Below are 22,244 nucleotides of genomic sequence, written 5' to 3' on the forward strand. Positions count from 1 at the left end.
ACATATTAAGACATGTATGTGGTAATTTTCACTTTTGTTATCAAACAAGACGTTAGCTTCGAGAGATTCATAGAAACTAGGGCTTGACCCTTTATGGATGAGGAGACTCAAACTTAACCTTATCTTCTTTTTCAAAATACTTAACAAACTCTCCTTCACATCCAGTCAGGCGATTCAATATGCTAAGGCTTCACATTACGACATTCGTAACTCCTTGTCTTTAGCGAAACAAACATATTCTAGATCTTCTCTCTATATGAATTACTTTACCTGTAAGTTTTCTAGACTCTGGAATAATTTACCCCAAACTATCCGTATGTTAAACTCTCTCCCATTGTTTGTTCGCTCAATTAATGCTTTTTGCTCCTCTGAAAATGCATTAAATGCTCTAGCGCCTGCAAGTGTATCTTACTCCACAAGTGAGATTATAGGAACTTTAAATGTTTAACCTCTTACTTGCTATCGTTGTTTTGTTGTTCCGTGCTCTTTGCTTTAATCTTACTTTCTCTAGTTGTAGATAATTATCAATAACTCGCTCTGGCACTGGTAATAACCTTACAGAACAATGTTGGTCAATCATCACGCTATCCACTTTAGAAAAAATGACAAGTTCCCTGGTGTTGCATTGGCTTGCCGTGATATATGCCATATTTAAACTGTTTATCAATTACTAAACCAGCAAACATAAAACTTTCTTATAATTCATGTTTGTTCTCCACATTAAATGTTGATTTTTATAACAATCTGATCATGCCTGTAAACTGGTGTGAATTCTGTAAATATTATTTTCAGAATATATTATTATTATTATTAAATGCAAGTACAGTGAACGACATATTCAAACGGGATATTTTAAATATATTTGTCCACAAAAATCAACTTTTCCTCTTTATTTACACCGTCATCCCCTTTGTTCCCCTAAGAGTTCGTCTTTGTTTCCCCTTTATTGGTTATTCGGGCTTCTTCTGTAGACCTTCAAGGGTTACTATCGGTTCCAATATAGACAATACCCTTGGTCGCATTGTAAGTACGTGACAATGTACGTTTCATTATTAATTCAGATAGATATCATGAGTGAGCCCGAACTTAAACATTGAAGTAACTGATTTTTTGGTCTATGTGTTGGACATTCACACACAACTACTCGAGATCTCACCACTCACATATAGTGAGCGTGTGCAGATTATAAAGCATTAGAACTACGCTGATCACACGTGCCAAGCCTCAATAAATTCCCTCTGGAAATCATTTCAAAACTAACAAGGATTTCTAAGCATCGGACGTGCAGACAGTTCACTTATATCAAGAACTAGAAGCTTGAATAACAGTGCACTAAATTTCCTTAGAATCGCATGTAATTGTACTTACTGATAGAAATTCTTATTTGGAATGCAATACAACCTTCAATGAAGGAGGCATAACGGCGGCTTTTCAATGGATAATTACTCAAAAATGAATGCAATATTTACACTAAAACGGAAAGCACCACTCTTGAAATGATTTTAAACGATTTTTTCTTGTTCTCAGATGTCAATAAACACTAAGAACTCATGTAAGATAAAAATCGCTCAATTGATCACGATCACTTCAAACACGGAATACCGTCATGAACAGAGCCACCCAAAGTCATGAATGAGAAATTGATCAGGATCCAATTTTGATCCATTACTTCGAACCGACCAAAAATCCCGTAAAGATTAACATACCTCTAGGAGATTCCTATTGAACCAGTGTTAAGTGGTGTTAAGAGTACCAAGCGTTAAGAAGACTCATGTAGTAGGGAATTTACTTTTCGGTTGTGTATGCTGGTCTATCTGCATTCCTGAGTTTTATCCCATATTTCGATAACGTTTACACTGACATTAACATCGACCGATATGTGTGTTATTAACTATTTTTGCAAGTGCCTCATTTACATTCTTGCTGCAACTAAAATTTGCACCTAGCCCAACAAAATTTAACATTTTGGTGATAAATGTAGCATTTAAAACGAGGCCGTACAGAGAAAGAAATAATTTGCTTTAGAAACCATTCTGTCAATTAAATCAAATAAAAACAACTTTTCTCCATGCATATTTTCATACGACATGTTCCCCTCTTCTCTTAGTTGTTTTCGTTTAACACCATCTTTACCATTTTTACACTGTAGGGTCAGTGAAATGTCACTGAACCCTAGCCAAATCATCCGGCAGTTGGGTCACTGAATATCGAACAGATCATCGATCCCCGTCAAGGTCAAGGACAATCAACGCGCATCAGTTATTCATACGCCATGAACTGGCCCATGCGGCAGTGGTCCTTTTTTCGCTTGTATCTCCTTTAACTAATATATTCCTGTAATAACGTCCTATGTGTTGTACAGTCTTCAGAGCATCCATGGCCCCTTGATACGTCGATGGGGCAATCCGCGTAAGGTGCTGATCGCGAGGTGTGACTTCGAAGTTAGCTTATTCGTCACACCGTCCCCGTCTAACTCGAGTAGGCCTCCAATCATTTCGACGTAGATCATCAACGTTGTTGGTCTACAACACTTTCCCCAGTGTTTAATTCCTAGTTACAGTAACTCAAAAGTCTGGCTATGCATGAACTTATACTTTTTGAAATTTTTGGAAACTGATCATTAAAAATTATTTGATGATAAGTCTTCGACAGTTCATTTTTCCAAAACGTGAGATATTTAACGTACATGCAGAAAGCATACCTCAGTAAATATTTCATTCCCAAAGTAGGTTTAGTTGACTCTGTTTTCGACTGTACTGCTGGCTTATCCACTTACAGTAGTGACATTTATTATGCTTACTCGGTAACTGTAGTTCCCAAAATCTTAAGCCTATACAAGGTCGTTAAACTGCTATAAAAATTATACACTACAAATAACAAGTGTACTATAACTAAGAAACCAAAATATGCACATAACGAAGACATATGTCTCATTTATCCCAGTAACATTTTGAACCTCATTAACTGCAGTTTGTGAAAAGTCAATGAAATATCGGAAGCCAATGTTTAAAAATATTTCATCTATTTGGATCCATGGAGAAATATAATTAGACAAATGTTCAACTAAATGTATGTGTATATCAGGATGCGAAATCGAACTTAGTTTCAAAGAAAACATAAGTTCAAATAAGGTCCTATATATTCATATTCCTTGTGACTCGTTTTAAATATTGTACACAAAGTTTCACGACAAATGACGGACTCGATACACTCTAGGACTTAGAGCCTGCTGGGAGAAATATTAACTTCTTAGAGCACGTCTTGCAGTAAACAACTTGCTTGTCGAAACTGAAAAATTTATTACTACGATAAATATTGGCAATGACATGTACGTTTAAAATAACAGTGAAATAATCCCGCAAAGGGCCTAGAGATGAAGAAGATTGGTACCTGACTGGGCCAATCTTTTCTAAACAACCAGATATATTTTGTGAAACAGAATCTTTTCGATATTTCACACGTGTAGTCTAACTATACGGTTTTGATAATCTCAGCGATGGAGATGACGATGCTTCAGCTCTGCTTAATAACTACTTTTTCCAGACGTCAGAAACAATGTAGCGACCGAAATACCAATACTCGTTTGGAATGCAGAACTAATTGTTCAAAGTTTATTCCATCAGGCCAGACTACGTTCTTCCATATGGTGTGCGAAGAGTCTTTGAGTGACTCGTAATAAATTATATCGGAACACAAACTCTGTGTTCCGTTTAAACGGTTATAGTTTGAAGAAGAGAGAAAATTATATCCTAACTACAAATTACCTCAAGTTGTACAGTCTGTGCTATGCAATCGAAGGTTTCCCTAACACAAACCAACGTTCTAAACAACAAAAGGCACAAACAAGTGTTCGATATCTGAGAATCAACAAAAATATTATCAAAAAGATGGGATCAGATATCTATCTGTAAGGATTCTGGAAATCTTTCCAAGCAGACAGTCAAGGGTAATAGTCATACACTGGACCTCGCTATGACCCTGATTCCAGTCAAACGCGACATTTTTATAAACAGTTCGGCAACATGTAACAGTAAAATAAGGTGACAAAATGTAAGTCTTTAACAAAGGCCATATAATAAAAGCTTAGGTAAAGAAGATCGAAGGACATAAAGTGCGGTAAAAAAAGACCTGAATAAAGGTTGAAATATAAGATAGGGAGAAGAAACAGATGAATGACAATACTGTCCAATAAAATGCTGTGGAGGGATTTTAAGGGTGCTTATTCCTTTACAACCATCTTTTCCAACTAAAATCAAATTATACCACAGTTGATGCGCGAGAAGAATCCTTGAAGAGGATCTACTTACCGGACGAGTTTACCGCAAATTATATTTAAACAGTCGCGCTTTTAGTGGCCTGGACATGGATCATTCTACATTACTGGGAGAAGAGAACCCACTTCTGACAACTATGTCTAAATAAGAATCTCGAATTTTTTTTAAAATCAATCTCCTGCTAGACACGTGGAAGTTGACATACACCACCCTAATCTCCAAATAGGGTCGGAACAGCATTCTTCCAAAATGCAAGGGTGTGACTCTTCTTTATGTACTCTCCAAAGTTAGGAAACCTTTGATTAAGGATGATCAAAATGACTACCTCTTATCTATAAATTTTCGGCACCATAGCAGCATGGTTTCAGGAAGTATCACAACTGAACTAATCATAAGCTTTGACCAGCCCAATCATGTTTGCCTTACGAATAATTCCTGATAGCCGTTTGCTTCATTGGCTTAAGTTACATTTGTAGTGTAGGGTAAGATCAAATTAAACCTTTTGATCTCCAACGCAGGTATTCAGTGCCGGATGATTTGGCTACGGCCCAGCGACATTTCACTGGCCCTTAACCACTCATTTCCACATGCTACGCAATGTCCTTATGCATTCCCACAGGCTTTTGTACAGGGATGACTGCTCCGCCTAATTTATCCTCTGAGATACCATTTGCTTATGTAGAGATTTGGAGAGTTAACACCCAGAATAACAATGATCGGCAACTTCAGGAGGATCTGAATGAACTCTAAATTTGGGAAAACAATGAACTAATCTCCAACTGAGTGAAACGCCTAGTCTGTATGTCGCACGTTATAAACTACAAACCTAACTTAGATAACCCACTACTAGAGACGTTTTCAGACAAAACAGATCCTAATGTCTGTATTCCATAGTGCAAAATCGCATGTCCTTAGGCAGAACCTCACACTAGACACTTGGAAGTGCATTTTCTCACCTCATTTCTAAGTTCTATTCGGGCCCAATAATGGTTTGGAGACAGTGTTACCTTCTTCACTCCACAAAGATAAAAGTCATGTAAAGCACTGTTGGCTGGATATAGGTTAGATTAAAGCACCAAAACCAACTACGAGATCGATTCACAGTCTAAAAAGAGCACTGGATCCTTATCCCTTAAAATTTAGGTGACCCAGGGGCGTCCTTACAGAGACACACAACAGCTCAAATATCCCAAGGCACTCTGTTCAGTTCTAAAACATATATTAAGGGATTCCAGGATGACACGTTAGAGAGATGTGTCTCCTACTATTAGTGCCTTAGTATTAAGGGACGCAATCCAAGATCTTTGGTTGGGTTACAGAGCACAATCTACATCTTCAGGTAACTAAATCAACTGACTTATGTGACACTTTTCCACACTCTCCATTTCACTTGTCAGATAAATAAAAATACTGCTAACACCTTTAACCAATTAAAGGAAAATACGATCTGATAACCACCATTAAGAATACTTATGATATTTACTGTGTGCTACTAAGAACACATCTTCATTATCATTAGAAAAATACGCACAATTTACTTATTAGGAAACAAAACAGCTAGTCCTAGGATGAGCACCACTCGAGATTTTACCGCACAAATTCAATCCACAATTACTTCAAACATATTTATTAATAGGAAGCAAGGTGAAAAAACCATATGTCATCGGTTATTATTCAAAAAGAAGCCAAAGTAATTTTTAACGTTAATTCTGTTGGAATTAAGATAAAGCTTTGAAATAAAATCAACAATATAATGAGCTGATGTCAGTATACCAGTTTTTATGAACAAAAAGAATCCGCAAGTAAGGAGTATCCATAAGACCGGCCATCATATAATCAGAACAGTAGTGCCTTTTTACAAAATGTGTTGTTCCAAAATGTAAAAATTACATAATTTCTGAAGACTACAAATGTGTATGAAAGTGTTCAATAAATAGTTTACTGTTTATATCCTTGTGTATATAAATGTATGTATGTATGTATGTATGTATGTATAAGGCCAACTTTGAAAAAAGGCTAAGTATAAATAACAAAATACAGCTGTAATTATTGCAAAATGAAGAATGGAACCAAGTCAATAACAACCAATAAAATTTCAAATAGACTACCATACATGAAAAGATATACAAATGAGGGGAAAAAGAAGCACTTAAGGGAATAGGCTTATATATATATATATATATATATATATAAACTCTAAGAAAAAACACTGAACAACAAGTCTTTACACCAGGGTATTGATGAGATGTATTAAAACATTTATCAAAAGTTTATTCGTATTAACTATCTGTGAAAAAACATGCTCCTGAATATTAGAAACATGTATACGATAGAAAACATTTACAATCCTAATTGTATGTATTGAATGGTTATATAACTTATATTCAAATGAAAACAATAGAATAGAATACTTTGATGATATGAGTAGTTGAGTTGGGTTTGTTTTTCAAAAAGGGAATTTTTATTTTGAAGCTGTGCAGATGGATACTTGTTGTTACAAACAAAACAAATGAATATTATTATATAACTTGGTCTAGGAATTATATAGCAAAATGGTTTATTGAACAAAATATACACAATTACTGGACAAATTGAAGTGACATTTCAAGTGAACTTGGATGGATAGTGAATACATTTCCACTATAAAAATCTTTGGATTAAAGATAAACACATACACTCATATGTATATATGTATTTGACAGCAGTTAAATCAACGAATAGATAAGAATTTAGGGAAAGCAATTTAGATGATAAATATCACGTTACATATATTTAACTTTCACCATATATATATATATATATAGAAACTATCTATTGACAGAAGAATCATGAGCTTGACGTATACTACTACCAGTACCTGGAATAACAGAACCTCGATTGTATTTATCCACAACCCGTTGCAATCGAGCATTCTCTGCTTTAAGATCTTCCAATTTTGATTGAACATCTCTTAGCTAAAATTTTTTTTAAAAAAATACATAGATGTGCAAAAAGAGCAATTGTATAGTCTATAAGGTGAGGAAAGTATTAACAGAATAGCAGACAGTGTTCGTCTATTATTTATGGATGACACTTACTTCATCAGTAGAGTTAATCTAAAGAATAATATTATCACAGAGTCAGTCTTAAGTGGAGTGATAATTTAATGTAAAATAATAATGCTATTCAATGATTTAAATACTAGTTAATAGTGAATATAATACGTGCCCCCAAATGCCCTGGTACGGTCGAGAGTGGGGAGAGTCCGATCTCCCTCTCGAAATGCTCTCACATGGCCACGCGAATATATAGCCTCTGTCAGGGAAGTAGTACTCACTGCCTTCTCGAAGCGGAAGTGTTGTTTACGAAATTGAGAGGATGAAAAGCGAATGTCCGGCGCAATAACCGGGTTGGTGGATGTGGAGGATCCACCTAGGGGAGTTGGAAAACCCTGATTCAAAACCAATGGTGTACATGGGCTCCAGTATCCTGAAGGAGCAAATGGCGTATGAACCAATCGTTGGTCAACGGCTACCATGGGACTGCATCTTCTTAAGATGCTCCACTGTCTTGTGGATCAGACCTTCAGGTCAAAGGCTCCGGGTGTGGTCCCGTAAGAAAATCACCTGCTTCAGTCTGGGCACCTGGGAAGTATCCTTCTCGTTTGGAACTTATCAGCTGAATGTACCTGCAGTCGAAACCATTACATTACAGAATAAACTACATCGCTATTGTTCATTTTGTTTCTATCAGTTTCAAATAAATACACTTTATCAAGTTTAAAATTGCGCTAATTTTTTTAAAAGGAAATTATCAATAATTTTTGTATCATTCATTAAACAAAATATCAACTTAGTTAAATGTCAAGAGAATAAGTAAAAAAAACCTTCAATCTGGGCTAATAATAGTAACTAAACTAAGAAAACCTCACGCATAAGTAAACTTACTTCACGTTGACATCTTCTTCGATCTTGTTTCAAATTTCTTCTTGTTCTTCACAAGCATCAGCTATGGCTTTATATCGTTTTGTTTGACCTTCCAAACGCACAATCTATAAATTAAAATTATCTACTCTATTAGATGGTTCTTATATAAATTTTATTATGGACAATTTGAGAAAAATAATCTATCAGTGTAACCATAAGAATAGTACAGTTAATAAAAATAATTGTCAAAGAGAACGATCACGAGGTAAGTTAGTCAGTCAGTCAGTCAAATGCAACGTAGAACCTGAGTATATGCACACATAAGTTCAAGTTTGTTTATTTAAACACAAACATCGGTGCAAAGCGGCATCACAATATATGTACGACACACTTCTTCATTCGATTTGTGTGAGAGTTGGAATACTGACCAGGTGCCCAAACCGAAGCATGTGGTTTTCTTTGAGGACCGCCTCCAGGGTCTTTGACTCAGAGATCTAATCCACAAAGCAGTGAACCAACGTTAGGAGATGCAGTCTCACGGTAGCCGGTAACCAGCGATTGATCAGACACCATTTGTTCCCTCAGGATCCTGGAGTCCATGAGCACCATTGGTTTGGAATCAGGGTTTTGCAACTCCCCTAGGTAAATCCTCTGTATCCACCAATCCAGTTAGAGAGCCGGAAATTCATTTTCTATCTTCTCAATTTCTTAAACGACACCCCTGCCTCGAGAAGGCAGTCACTGTATATGTGTGGCCATAAGAGAGGATTTGGAGAGGGAGAGCCGGCTCTCCTCAATCTCGGCCGCACCAGGGCATTTGTGGACTTCAAGTTCTCACACATCAAAGTAAGATAAAAATGTAAAGGCAAGTTTCAGAGATGTAGTTACAGGATTAACGGTTACGAGAAAAAATTAGGTATCCAAGATACGACTCAAGAAAATTAGTGGAATAATGAAACAAAAATTCACAAGGAATTTAGAAACTTAAAATCTAAGGAAAGACAAAGATTTGATGGACCAGAGTTATTATGAACCATTTTAAGCCATATTATACAAAATATCTGACGACATATTATCGTAACTAATGGTTAGAGACTCTAGGTAATATAACTCAGAACCATTTACAATGGAGCAAGTCTCTTAATGTTCGTAGAAAACGTTTTTGGATTCTGTAAATCAATACCTCCAACAACAAGGAAGCACCAGGTAAATATGTGCCTCACAAACCTCATTTGATTTGTGTGAGGGCTGTGATACTGCTCAGGTGCCCAGACTGAAGCAGGTGGTTTTCTTACGGGACCACACCCGGAGCCTTCGACCTGAAGGACTTATCCACAAGGCAGTAGAGCATCTTAAGAAGATGCAGTCCCATGGTAGCCGTTGACCAACGATTGGTTCATACGCCATTTGCTCCTTCAGGATACTGGAGCCCATGTACACCATTGGTTTTGAATCAGGGTTTTCCAACTCCCCTAGGTGGATCCTCCACATCCACCAACCCGGTTATTGCGCCGGACATTCGCTTTTCGTCCTCTCACTTTTGTGAACAACACTCCCGCCACGAGAAGGTAGTGAGTAGGACTTCCCTGACAGAGGCTATATATTCGCGTGGCCATATGAGAGCATTTCGAGAGGGAGAGCGGACTCTCCCCACTCTCGGCCGTACCAGGGCATTTTTTTTTACCTCCAACAACCATCTTATATTTTTTTAAAGCATATCTTCTATGCCCAATCATTTTTACCACCGGTGATACTGTTATTACTATTTATACTACTCTAGCAGCTCTCTGTGCTTATGTAGTAACAACTTGAACCGATGAGTATATGTGCCATGTCCCATGTTGCGTGACTAACTAGACGAGAATAGTAGAATATATGATGATAGTTCAGTAGAAGTATTCGCAATAGTAGTACCATCCAACACTTACTTCAGACAATTTATTGGAGAAATTATGAGCTTAAACGCTGTCATCCCTAACATAACATCATACTTTATGTCTACCGATTTTCAATATTTTCCAATCTAGTATTTATATTCCATTTATACTGTTTTCATTCTAGCCTATTAAACACTTTTTAGGGAACTGAAAACCATCTCGATCATTTTTTAATGATGCAACATTTCCCTATTTTATGACAAACTTATTACTAAAGCTGTGCAATTGTATTATTATTTAATTACTATACATGTGGCGTATGCTAACTATGTTGACAGATATGAGAAGTATGTAGCCGCAATCAGAAGTGGAATGTCTAGCAGAAGATTCAATTAAAGGAGATAGAAAGGAAATAGGAGAGCAATCAAAATAACAACAGAATTAAAGGAATAATGGAGCAAGTAAAACACAATGCAAAAAAGATATGCATATGATCCGTTTATTGTATAGTTTTCATATTCTGCTAAGAAAAACTGTGTAATTTTTAATTAAGCAATAAAATAGGTTATCCCTGCCTGAATTCTCATCCACTACATACATAGATAACATTGTTGAAAAGAATATTTGCTTTACTGAATTGTCTTTATTTGTTTTTCAATGACACAAATAGTTTATTCCACTAACTCATGAACACTGAATACAGATTAACTCGGTTAATTATCGTTTCAGGTTTTAAAAAAGGAACAAATTATTTATCATGAAAGTGTAAACAGACAAACGATAATGATTAAAGTTTTATAGGAACAATTAGCTCTATGAAAGAAACATTCCACATACTTCATCATAACGTTAAGCGTTAATATAGAAAGCATGAAAAGTTCACACCAATAATGTTTAATCCAATGGTTTTTATTATTTATCTAATGTAATTCACAAAGCCATAAACAGGTATTATTGATGTTGAATTATAAAACAATGCAGAATGATCAGTATAGGGTTGTGGAGATTGTTGAATTTTAATTGAGGTCATGAATCGAGTCCCGTGTTCGGGATCGTGTGTGAGAAATGCTGACGAGTCCCACACTAGGACGAAACGTCCGTCTATTGCTTCCAGATTTTCAACGGTTATTTAGCATTGATCAGCTCATGGTTTTAATATAAAATTACTTTAGTTACTTGTGTATTATAGAGAGTTCAATCAATAAGAACAAAATACGAAAAACATAACATTAAAAATCACTCGTGGACTGATTTGCGTAGTTAGATACAACTAACGATTTCAATCATTCACCTTGTAAAGTAATGCATAACTTCAACTAATCGACAATAATCAAAATACAATATATATGATGGAAAATCATGTAAAACTATGTAAACAAATACAGTAACCAAATATAAATATAATAACACTAAGTACTCTGATTCAATATTATCGCGTTAATTTTCCTCAAATTTCTTGTTCCATAATACTTTAGTTCCTAATTTTTTATTATTTATTTAAACAAATAAATATTGGTACAAGGAAGCACCAGATACATATGCGCCACACAAATCTCATTTGATTTGTGTGAGGGCTGTGATACTTCCCAGGTGCCCAGACTGAAGCAGGTAGTTTTCTTAGGGGGCCACACCCGGAGCCTTTGACCTAAAGGTCTAGTCCACAAGGCAGTAGAGCATCGTAAGGAGATGCAGTCCCATGGTAGCAGGTGACCAACGATTGGTTCATACGCCATTCGATCCTTCAGGATACTGGAGCCCATGTACACCATTGGTTTTGAATCAGGGTTTTCCAACTCCCCTAGGTGGATCCTCCACATCCACCAACCCGGTTAAGGCGCCGGACATTCGCTTTTCGTCCTCTCACTTTTGTGAACAACACCCCCGCCACGAGAAGGCAGTGAATAGGACTTCTCTGGCAGAGGCTATATATTCGCGTGGCCATATGAGAGCATTTCGAGAGGGAGAGCAGACTCTCTCCACTCTCGACCGTACTAGGGCATTTGGGGGCTAATTGTCAATTCCAGAAGATACAGGTGTTTATTAACAGTTGTCTACACAAGGTACTTCGGATCCGTTGGTCAAACACTATCAGCAACAAGCTACTGTGAGAGAGGACAAACCAAATTCCATCCAGCGGATGAAGAAATCAGGAAGAAGTGATGGAAGTGGATAGGACACACATTGAGGAAGTCACCCAACTGCGTCACAAAACAAGTCCTCATATGGAATCCTCAAGGTCAAAGGAGAAGAGGAAGATCAAAGAACACATTATAACGAGAAATGCAGACAGACATGAGAAGAATGAACAAAAACTGGATAGAACTAGAAAGGAAGGCCCAGGACAGAGTGGGTTGGAGAATGCTGATTGGCGGCCTATGCTCCGTTGGGAGTAACAGGCGTAAGTACGTAGTAAGTAATTGTCAATTACACTTTTTTTCAGTATCAGTTAGTTAGAAGACATGGTTTCGAGTAATACAAATTACTACCAGTAATATTGTTGTGAATGCTAATGAATTTCCACAGATGATATGTATCGTTGACGACCGAAAAAGAAATGGGTCGTTTGCTAATCACTATAACTAGGTAATTCGAATGCATATATAGACACACATACATCTACACTTGAAAGTATAGAAATATTATAAAAAGCGAAGGAAACATTTTTAGCATAGAATATTTACATTATAAATAACTAGATCTGTAACTAATTTGCATAAAAATAAACCATGTATATGTATATCAATGCACATCATTCTAGCCTTTTAAATCTATAATGCTTATCACTGAATCGATTGTAGGTAATAATGGAAACAGAACCATACATTATTATTATTATTATTATTATTATTATTATTATTATTATTATTATTATTATTAGTGGAGTGCAACCCCATGGCAAGTAATGTATTGATAAATAGATTGAACATACATGTTTCATAATAAAGTCAAAACAACATATTGAAAAGATGTGTTTACCATATATACATATTTACTTAATCAATATCTATTCTAATGAACTGTAGGTAAAAATGTTATGTTCAAAAAAATAATAATAATAGTAAACAAATTGGTTGTGCACAACTGAAGGCTATGGGCCCATACAACAAACACACACACAGTAGAAAACACGTGACCAGTGAAACAATATTTCATTCGTAAAAGTCATGGTGTATTTTTGCTTTCAATAGTTGTTTAAGCCGATATTTCGATGGATGTAAAGCACATATCATAGACACAAAGTAACAACTAGTAAATATTGGGCAGATTAATTGAAAACACATGAACTGGCACATATTTGTTGTATGATATTTCTAATGGCTGAAATCCAAATACAAAAAAGGTGGGGTCAGATTAAATATGGCGTCATAATTAAGCCGGAGATAATATGTGTAGCAAGGTGTAAATATCATTGATGGGATATATGTGAAAATTATGATTCATAAGTGAAGAGGTTAGCTAACATGACTAAAAATGTTGCAGTGACACAGATGTGCTCATATTATGTAGTGAGATTAGATAATAATTTCATATTTTCCATTGTTCAGGTTTTATTCTTTTAGTCTGAGGTCATACCTTTTATATTAGGGATATTTTTTAATAATACAAACACTAACACTACTTCAATTTCTTTAGCTATGAATCTTTTTAGTATCTTTATTCATTGACCTGATGACATAAAGTGTGACGATTTGCACGCGTTTGTAGCAAGTTGTATACTGCTTACGATTGATTAATGTGATGTTTCTGCTACAAACTTATCATGCATCAACTTCGACGTTAACATTATTCTCTACGAAAATGGTTGTATGCACTGACAGTCAGTCAGTCAGCTACAACGCAGGACCAGGCACATATATGCATCGGTTCAAGCCACCACATCTCATTAGCACAACAAGATGAACACCGAATTCATAGAAGTAGTTACCTCAATGGTAGTGATATATAAAAGAAAGATTGTGTATAAGGATATAATACAGGAAGGAAGAATTAGCTCGTAGAAAGAAAGATATGAAGCAATTTTAATCTCAAGGATTAAGGGAAGATAAAGAGTGTATACATCTACGCCATTGTGATCGATTCTCAGCCATGTCACACAGTCTCCAACCATTGGTTACGATAGTCACACGGACCTGAATCAAGTAGTCTGCATCTACCAACATGGCTCACACTAGAAGTTAGTGACCTCAAGCATTGATGCCACGTTTTGGTTTGGCCGCCCCTAACTTTCTTCCAAGCATCACCAACACTAGTCAGCATTGTGTGTCGATGCACTTAACAGAGACTAGACACTCTCTACCTAAGAGGTTGAGTAATAATGAGGAGTAGTAATAAGTGTTAAACAAGGAAATAATAACAAAACCCACAATAAAACACGATAACACTTTACATACCAAAGTCATAGATGCTAGGAGTTTAAGTATCAATGGGAAAAAGACATCAACACAAATGTACACCAACAGATATGTATATACTGATTGAAGTGACACATTAACACAGTTGGATGTCAGCCCAGTGGTCTAGAAGTTAGGCGTTCGTGCGCGAGACCGAAGGTTGTCGGTTTTATTCTCGCGTGAGGTCGTGATTGCGCACTACTGAACAATCCCATGCTAAGACAAAACCGTCGTCAAGTTTTCAGTGGTGGTCTAATATTGATTGGACCATGGTTCCAATGAGAACACGAAGCCCAATAGAAAATATCATATAGATTTTTGGCGTCAGAGTTACACACCCCTGTATATATATATATATATATATATATATATATATGTATATATATATATTTGTTTTGTTTCAAAGTTCGCTTATGTACAGAAAACAAGAACACCCCATAGGTTTAAGGGTGGCCTTGACTTTCTAGGGACTTCCAGAGATACGATAAATTTAATAACAAAGTAATTATCACATCAGTTTGTTACACATAATCCTTAGTTTATGGGACTTTTCTACTCGATGTAGATTGGATGAAATGTTTTTAGCTTTTATACGGCTTCCAGAGACGAAAACGCAGAATTCTTAGAGCTCCAAGCACTTATGATCCAACAGTTGGAAATACAGTCTCAAATAAAACTTTTAAGAGTATGACAATCAATGATACTAATTGGCATTTGAGACCGAAATACATCAGGCATGAATCTAAACTTAAACAATCTTCTGTTAAAGACCCAGAGTATGATAGATATAGTTTACAGTTTGAGACATTCAAGATTTAAAATTACAAAATAAAAACCGAAACAGTTGTGAATCTATTATCAGTCACCATAGATAAATTATTCTATTTAATTAAAAATTTAGAGATGGACGCAATAAAAAGTCGACGAATAATTAAACTCACATCGCTTTCAAGAGCTGATATCTTTTGACATGATTCATGAAATTTCAGTTTATATTCTTGAGCTTGATTACGACTTTCTATTTGAAAAACAAATTTTTTTTCAAAACAAAATAAAAAAAAGAAAAACAATTAAAGAGAAGATAATAAAATAACCATCATATTGGATAAAATTTAAACAAACCTACTAAAAGCAAAGATGGATAGTGGCTAGCAGTGGAATCCAGTTTGACGCGTGTTTCGTCCTATCCGGGACTCATCAGCTGGATGTACCTGCATCTCAGAGTTGATGTTCACTCTGGGACCACTATCCATCTTTGCTTATAATGCTTGTGAATTAAGGCAATATGCACAGTATTCACATATGCCAATAAGAGACTGACCAGTTGCAGTCCTAACACATCGATGGGAAGATTCAAACAAACAGTACTGAGTGAATTCAAACCTACTAAAAGGTATAAATGAAGGGTACTTTTTTTCAATGGATTCTTAGTAGGTTCCACAATTATAGATTCAAATTCATATTTCAAAGGGGGTAACGACAAGTTTAAGGAGAAATATACCATTTAAAATTACAGTTTCTGTAATTTAGGATTATTGATGGGAAAATATAAAATTAAAATTGTTATAATTAGCATGAATACGCCCATAGATCAGTTAAAATTATACGATTTATAATCAGATTAAATGTAGGTAAAAAAATTTTAATATTGAAGTGATTAATGTGCAATCTTAACTGTATTTTAAACGATGTATTTGCACTTGGCGTGTTTTCCTTATGGAACATTAATTTGGCAGAAGAAAACAGAGAAAGCGTTTACTGAAGTCAATGTCAAAATGTATAGAAAAACAGGTGTATTTATAGCTTTTGGCACAAACTATGTAACATCATTATGATCCAACCAAACTGCAAGCAGAGAATTTATACAAATATCCGATCATAGAATGCCACGTCGATACTCTAGAAAATTCTATCGGGATGTGACTGGACGGAATTTCTTTAGTTCCTTTAGAGCACCTGAAGCTTACCCAAAGATTTATACTATTACTACTCTGGTATTTATATTTAATAATTTGATCATGCAGTGTTTTGATATGAAGTAGTAAATTCAACTGACATATATGTGTCCAAGGTTCTACATTATTTACAATTTATTGATGTATACAACATAAATATTTATTCAATTTCATTGTTTAGTGAGAGTTTTGTTTCCCACATGATTAACTCCATTGGTGCACAGACTTCTTATTAAAGTTGAAGATATAGAGCTGATAGTATATATTAAGCGATGGAACATCTATAACTATTCTACTGAGAACTACTTATACATATTTTTATTGTGTGATAGCTAAATACTTGGATTAAAGTCTTTCTTTTATATTGTTGTTATTCTTCAGTTTTCATTTCATTCATTAAACATTATTACATGTTTTACCATTCCTAAATTAATGTTAATTAACCATAGATTTATTGCTAAGTTTCTTTAGTACACATGACTTGGTAATGTGAACATCGTAATTTTTTATTTGTGATGCGGAGTTGTGGTCATTTAATTAGCATGTATAATTCAGTGAGCTTTAGAGTCAGAACAACAATAAAAGATGTTATTATAATAGGTGGTTTTAATTGCAATATTTGTCTTCTGATTGGCTACTGAAAATAAAAACTAGGTGGGTCAATAGACATTAGAACTTCACGACCACTGTTATTGCGTTATCGGATGTAAATGAATATGCTATTAGAGGACTCTTTGTAATGAGGTGACTCAATTAAGAGGATATTGTGTGAGTGTTTGAATTTATAACACACAGAATTTTACCCAACGATCTAAATATACTGAGTATACAGCTGTGTAACTCCGCCTGTAGCTCCTTTAGGGGCTACTGCCGGTCCCATGCCCGGGTAAAGGAGGAGGGTTGGGCATGGGGTTAGCGACCCCATCCCGTAGAAAACCAACTCGCCAAAAAAACGCTAACCAGAAAAATGCTGCGCGGCGGCCTATGCTCCATTGGGAGTAACAGGCGTAAGAAGAAGAACAATACGGCTGTGTAGTAATAGGTCCTACACGTTCATTAGTGTGCATCATTGGGTCATAAATACAGAATTTTAAAAAATTTTAAGCTATTAAAAAATGTATGTATGAATGTTTTCTTTCGCTCCACAACTGATAGTCAATTCGTAATCAAATTGATGGGATTTTCATCAATACACGTAGACATAATTTACTTATAATATTGTATTAATAAACAAATAAAAATACAATACTTATACTTTAACGAGACTGAGTTTTTTTAATTTTAATAGTTGAGATCGTGAGTCAATTGAAGCTAGAACACCATGAAAAACCTGGAAGCACTAGACGATCGTTTCGTCCTATTGTGGGACTCCTCAGCAGTGCACATCCGCGATCCCAACTCGCGAGATTCGAACCCGGGGCCTATTGGTCTCGCGTGCGAATGCCTAACCCCTAGACCATTGAGCCGGCATCCAACAGAGTTAATGTATAACTTCAACTAATCCATGACATTGAGCGACACATCCACCACTATCTTCAGTGAGTTACTATCTCACAACAGACCTGGTTGAACTTCACTGGTCACTGCTTTACTTGGATTATTAAGTCAACTATCTCAATCGTCTTGTGGTGTATGCTAGTTATGCTGACAGATATGAGTAATATGTAGCAGCAATCAGAAGTGAAATGTCTGGCAGAAGATTTAATTGAAGGGAACAAAAAGAAAATAGGACAGCAATCGAAATAACAACAGAATTAAAGGAATAATAGAGTAGGTAAATGACAACACAAAGAAGATGTGTAAGTGATGTATTTAATACATGATTTTCATATTTTACGAAAGTACTGTTTAATTTTGCATTAAATAATGCAATACTGTTTTTCCCCATCTGAGTTCTGGGTTATTACAGTATTAGTAAAGATTAGAAAAACATGTGAGAATTGGAAAAGAACTATAAGCTTATTAGACAAATCAGTTATAAAACACTGAAAATTAATAATGATTATGTTATAAATTAGAGGGGGTTTTGTGGAGAATTTAGTATTTTCATAGTTGAAATCATGAGTCAATTGAAGCTAGACCACCATGGGAAACCTGGAAGCACTGGACGGCCATTTCGTCCTATTATAGGACTCCTCAGTAGTGCTCATCCACGATCCCGCACTCGCGAGATGACAAATTCGTCATTAAGGCATTCTCTAGTTTCTTTTTTTCAGACTGAATAGTTACTCTTATTTAATTTAACTAAATCTACTTTGATAATGAGAACTAGAAAATATTAAAACTGATATAGATGAATATAAATCATTACTCTGATATACATATAGAAAATATTGATTTGCAGTGGATACAGGAGAGAGAGAGAGAGAGAAAGGACAAGTAAGCACAAATGTACACACCCACACACACGCGCACGCAACATAGCAACTTTAATTTTAAATAAAAACACTTTAAGAGTCATTCAATTAAAAGAAAGTGCAAATATACACATCAATACTTACAACACGAACACAAGCATACACATGCAACCATAGATGCACATAGATATTAATTAATGTATCTACTTATTGATATATAAATATGATTCACTTTCTCAACTGAATTACACAAAAGAATTGATATTGTAAGTCCTAGTGACCACAATTATTCTATATTTAGTCACGAGGGAATTATGATTCATAAAGTTATTTCATTGTAATTTTATAGATATTTCTTTTAAAGTACTAAGTATTCAATAGAAGGCTATTTAAAAACTCATATTGGAAAGATGTTAATAATAAAAATAAAAATAATGATAATAATAATAATAATAATAATAATGACCGAGATTAAAACAGAAGAAAGTACTCTTTTAATTAAAATTAATGAATTTGTATTTTACACCTAACTATCTATCCATTTATCAGTGGGCCTCAACATACAAAAAGGAAAGACCAAGATCCTCAAATACAACATAGAGAACACCAACCCAGTCACAGTTGATAGAGAAACTCTAAAAGAGGTGGAGAGTTTTACGTACCTGGGAAGCATCATCGATGAACAAGGAAGATCTGATGCTGATGTGAAGGCGAGGATTGACAAAGGACAGCATTCCTACGACTGAAGAACATATGGAACTCAAAACAACTGTCAACCAATATCAAAACCACAATCATCAATACGGACGTTAAAACAGTTCTACAGTACAGAGCTGAAACTCCAAGAACTACTACAACCATCATCAAAAAAGTATAAGTATTTATAAATAATTGTCTACACAAGACACTTAATGTCCATTGTCTGGATATCATCAACAACAACCTACTTTAGTAGGGAACAAACCAGCTTCCAAATGAAGAAGAAAAGATGTTGGAGATGGATAGGACATACATTTGGGAAATCATCAAACCGTACCACGAAGCAAACGCTAACTTGGAATCCTGAAGGGAAAAAGAAAGGAGGAAGACCATGGAACACACTTCGTCTGAAATTGGAAGCAGACATGAAAAGGATGAATAGCAACTCGATACAACTTGAAAGGATTACCCAGGACAGAGCTTGATAGAGAATGCTAGTGAGCGACTTATACTCCTCCACGAAGGGTGACAAGCGTAAGTAAATAATCTATTCATTTATCCATTCACTCATCTACCTATTTTAGGTCAATAGTAAATAAGTGAAAAATGAATTAAAGCGAGAACATTTTCTTTTTTGTATGTAAAACTTTAGAAAGCATTGATAGCAGCGATGATGGTGATACACAAACACAAACAATGGGGTTTTTCTCCTTAGATAAACAAAGTGCACTAATTACCAACAAATATATATATATATATATATATATATATATATATACGCATATTTTATCAATGTACATGCATATATACTGGGGCATATAAGACAGTACTACTACCCAAAATAGAAAATCAATTATTTGTGTACAAACATACACACAAACACAGGGATACAATGAATTTCCATCATTATTTGACTACACATAACTATTGTGATATAATAAAAACCATAACAGTCGTAGTTTCGTCACAGTGAGATACCATCATCAGTCATATATTTTTAAAACAATAAAAAAAAACAATATCAAACGAAATTAGATAAACAAATGGATAAAACAATAGAGAAAGAAGCAAAAAAGGAGGAAATACGGTTCAATATGTTTACATTTCTGGAGAAACTACTTCAGTAAAGTTTCAAATGACAATATTAATAACTAGAAGTTGTGTTATACATTGTTCACTAAGCATACATGAACTTATTGTTCATCTGTATAATGAATTTGGTGTATTAATGTATTGATTTAGACAACACTTTACTTTCAATCAACAGATCAAGAGTTTTATTCTAATACACTCCACTTATTAATATTTGGATATAATTCATTAACCTACTCACTGCCTTCTCGTGCCGCCGGTGTTGTTTACGAAATTGAGAGGACGAAAAGTGAATGTCCGGAGCTTTAACCGGATTAGTGGACACGGAGAGTCCACCTAGGGGAGTTGGAAAACCCTCATTCTAAACCAATGGTGCACATGGGCTCCAGTATCCTGAAGGAACAAATGGCCTACGAATCAATCGTTGATCACCGGCTACCATGGGACTGCATCTCCTTACGATGCTCCACTGCCTTGTGGATCAAACCTTTAGGTTGAAGGCTCCGGGTGTGGCCCTCTAAGAAAACCACCCGTTTCGGTTTGGGCACCTGAGCAGTATCACAGCCCTCACACAAATCAAATGAGATTTGTGCGGCGCATGTGTATCTGGTACTTCCTTGTACCAATATTTATGTGTTTAAATAAATAAATAAATAACCTACAGCATATGATTGGTGTGCTTTCGTAGACCGATAAACAAATCAGATTGTATGGAAAAATGTATTCGACTTTTGGAGAAAATAATCATCAGTCTGATCTATTAAGGTAAATTTGTTGAACACTTACTACTTAACATGGATAAGACTATTGGATCTGATTACTAGAAAAAAATTCACTTGACATGATTTAAAATCCGTAGCAGTGGAACCGAATTAGATTAAACCAATTTTTTGTCTATCACTTATCTTTATTAACTTGTTATTAATTTCTTACTACTGCTGATACCATTATTTTCATATGATTAGAAATCTCCTGGTAGATGTTTTTTCCCTTTGGAGAAATTATTCTTGTTCATCCACTTAGTGTCTAGAAATGGATAACCGTTTTCATTAATTTATGTTAAGACATAGGATGAAAAGGGATGAAATCGAGTAAATATTCAGTTCAAAAAATAGTTTACTATTGTTAAGTTTGGTAGAGATTAGTAAGTACTAGTCACCATGTTAGGTAATTCAAGATTGAGTATGTTAAATATTTGGAAGCAATTCGGATGAAGGATCGAACCTAGGTATCATGCTAGTCAGAACTTGGAAATACAATTTTGAGGGAACTGCTGTTCCATAGTTGTTAACTTAGAATACACACATTACATATTCCTATTTGATGAAGACGCTGAAAAAATGCAATGTCTGAAGTAGCAACAATGCTAGAATGTTTGAGATGGGTTCCTCTCCATCCAAATACAAAATATTGCTTCAGGACTGGTCCTTATCAACCTCCGAACTAGTAATAGGCATGAAGAGTTGATTGCGTTGACAATGTCACATATTTTAGAAGTCCCACCATCTCTGGTCGGTTGATTGGCTTTGCCAACTTGCGTCAATCCTGCAGTAGATGAGATATCCATCTGCTAACTAAACGACGATTATATTGAGCACCAGTTTGTCCTCTTCTACTTTATGGTTGTGAAATGTCACCTCTGAAAGTAAAGAACGTTTGTAGCTTACTAGAATTCCATCATACAAGCACTTCTT

General features: G+C 35.3%; 1 protein-coding gene across 1 annotated transcript in view; it reads right to left on the reverse strand.

The window, feature by feature from the left end:
* Nucleotides 1-22,244, reverse strand: part of Smp_175460 (hypothetical protein) — a gene marked incomplete at its 3' end in the record, with an annotated part of 63,440 nt that overhangs the window by 23,902 nt on the left and 17,294 nt on the right. The window contains exon 9 of the mRNA XM_018797249.1: nt 15,389-15,465. Coding sequence (XP_018652310.1) covers nt 15,389-15,465 — 77 coding nt within the window. The remainder of the gene's footprint in view (nt 1-15,388; nt 15,466-22,244) is intronic.

This window comes from Schistosoma mansoni, chromosome 4, assembly GCF_000237925.1.
Source record: "Schistosoma mansoni strain Puerto Rico chromosome 4, complete genome".
NCBI classification, from domain to species: Eukaryota; Metazoa; Platyhelminthes; class Trematoda; order Strigeidida; family Schistosomatidae; genus Schistosoma; species Schistosoma mansoni.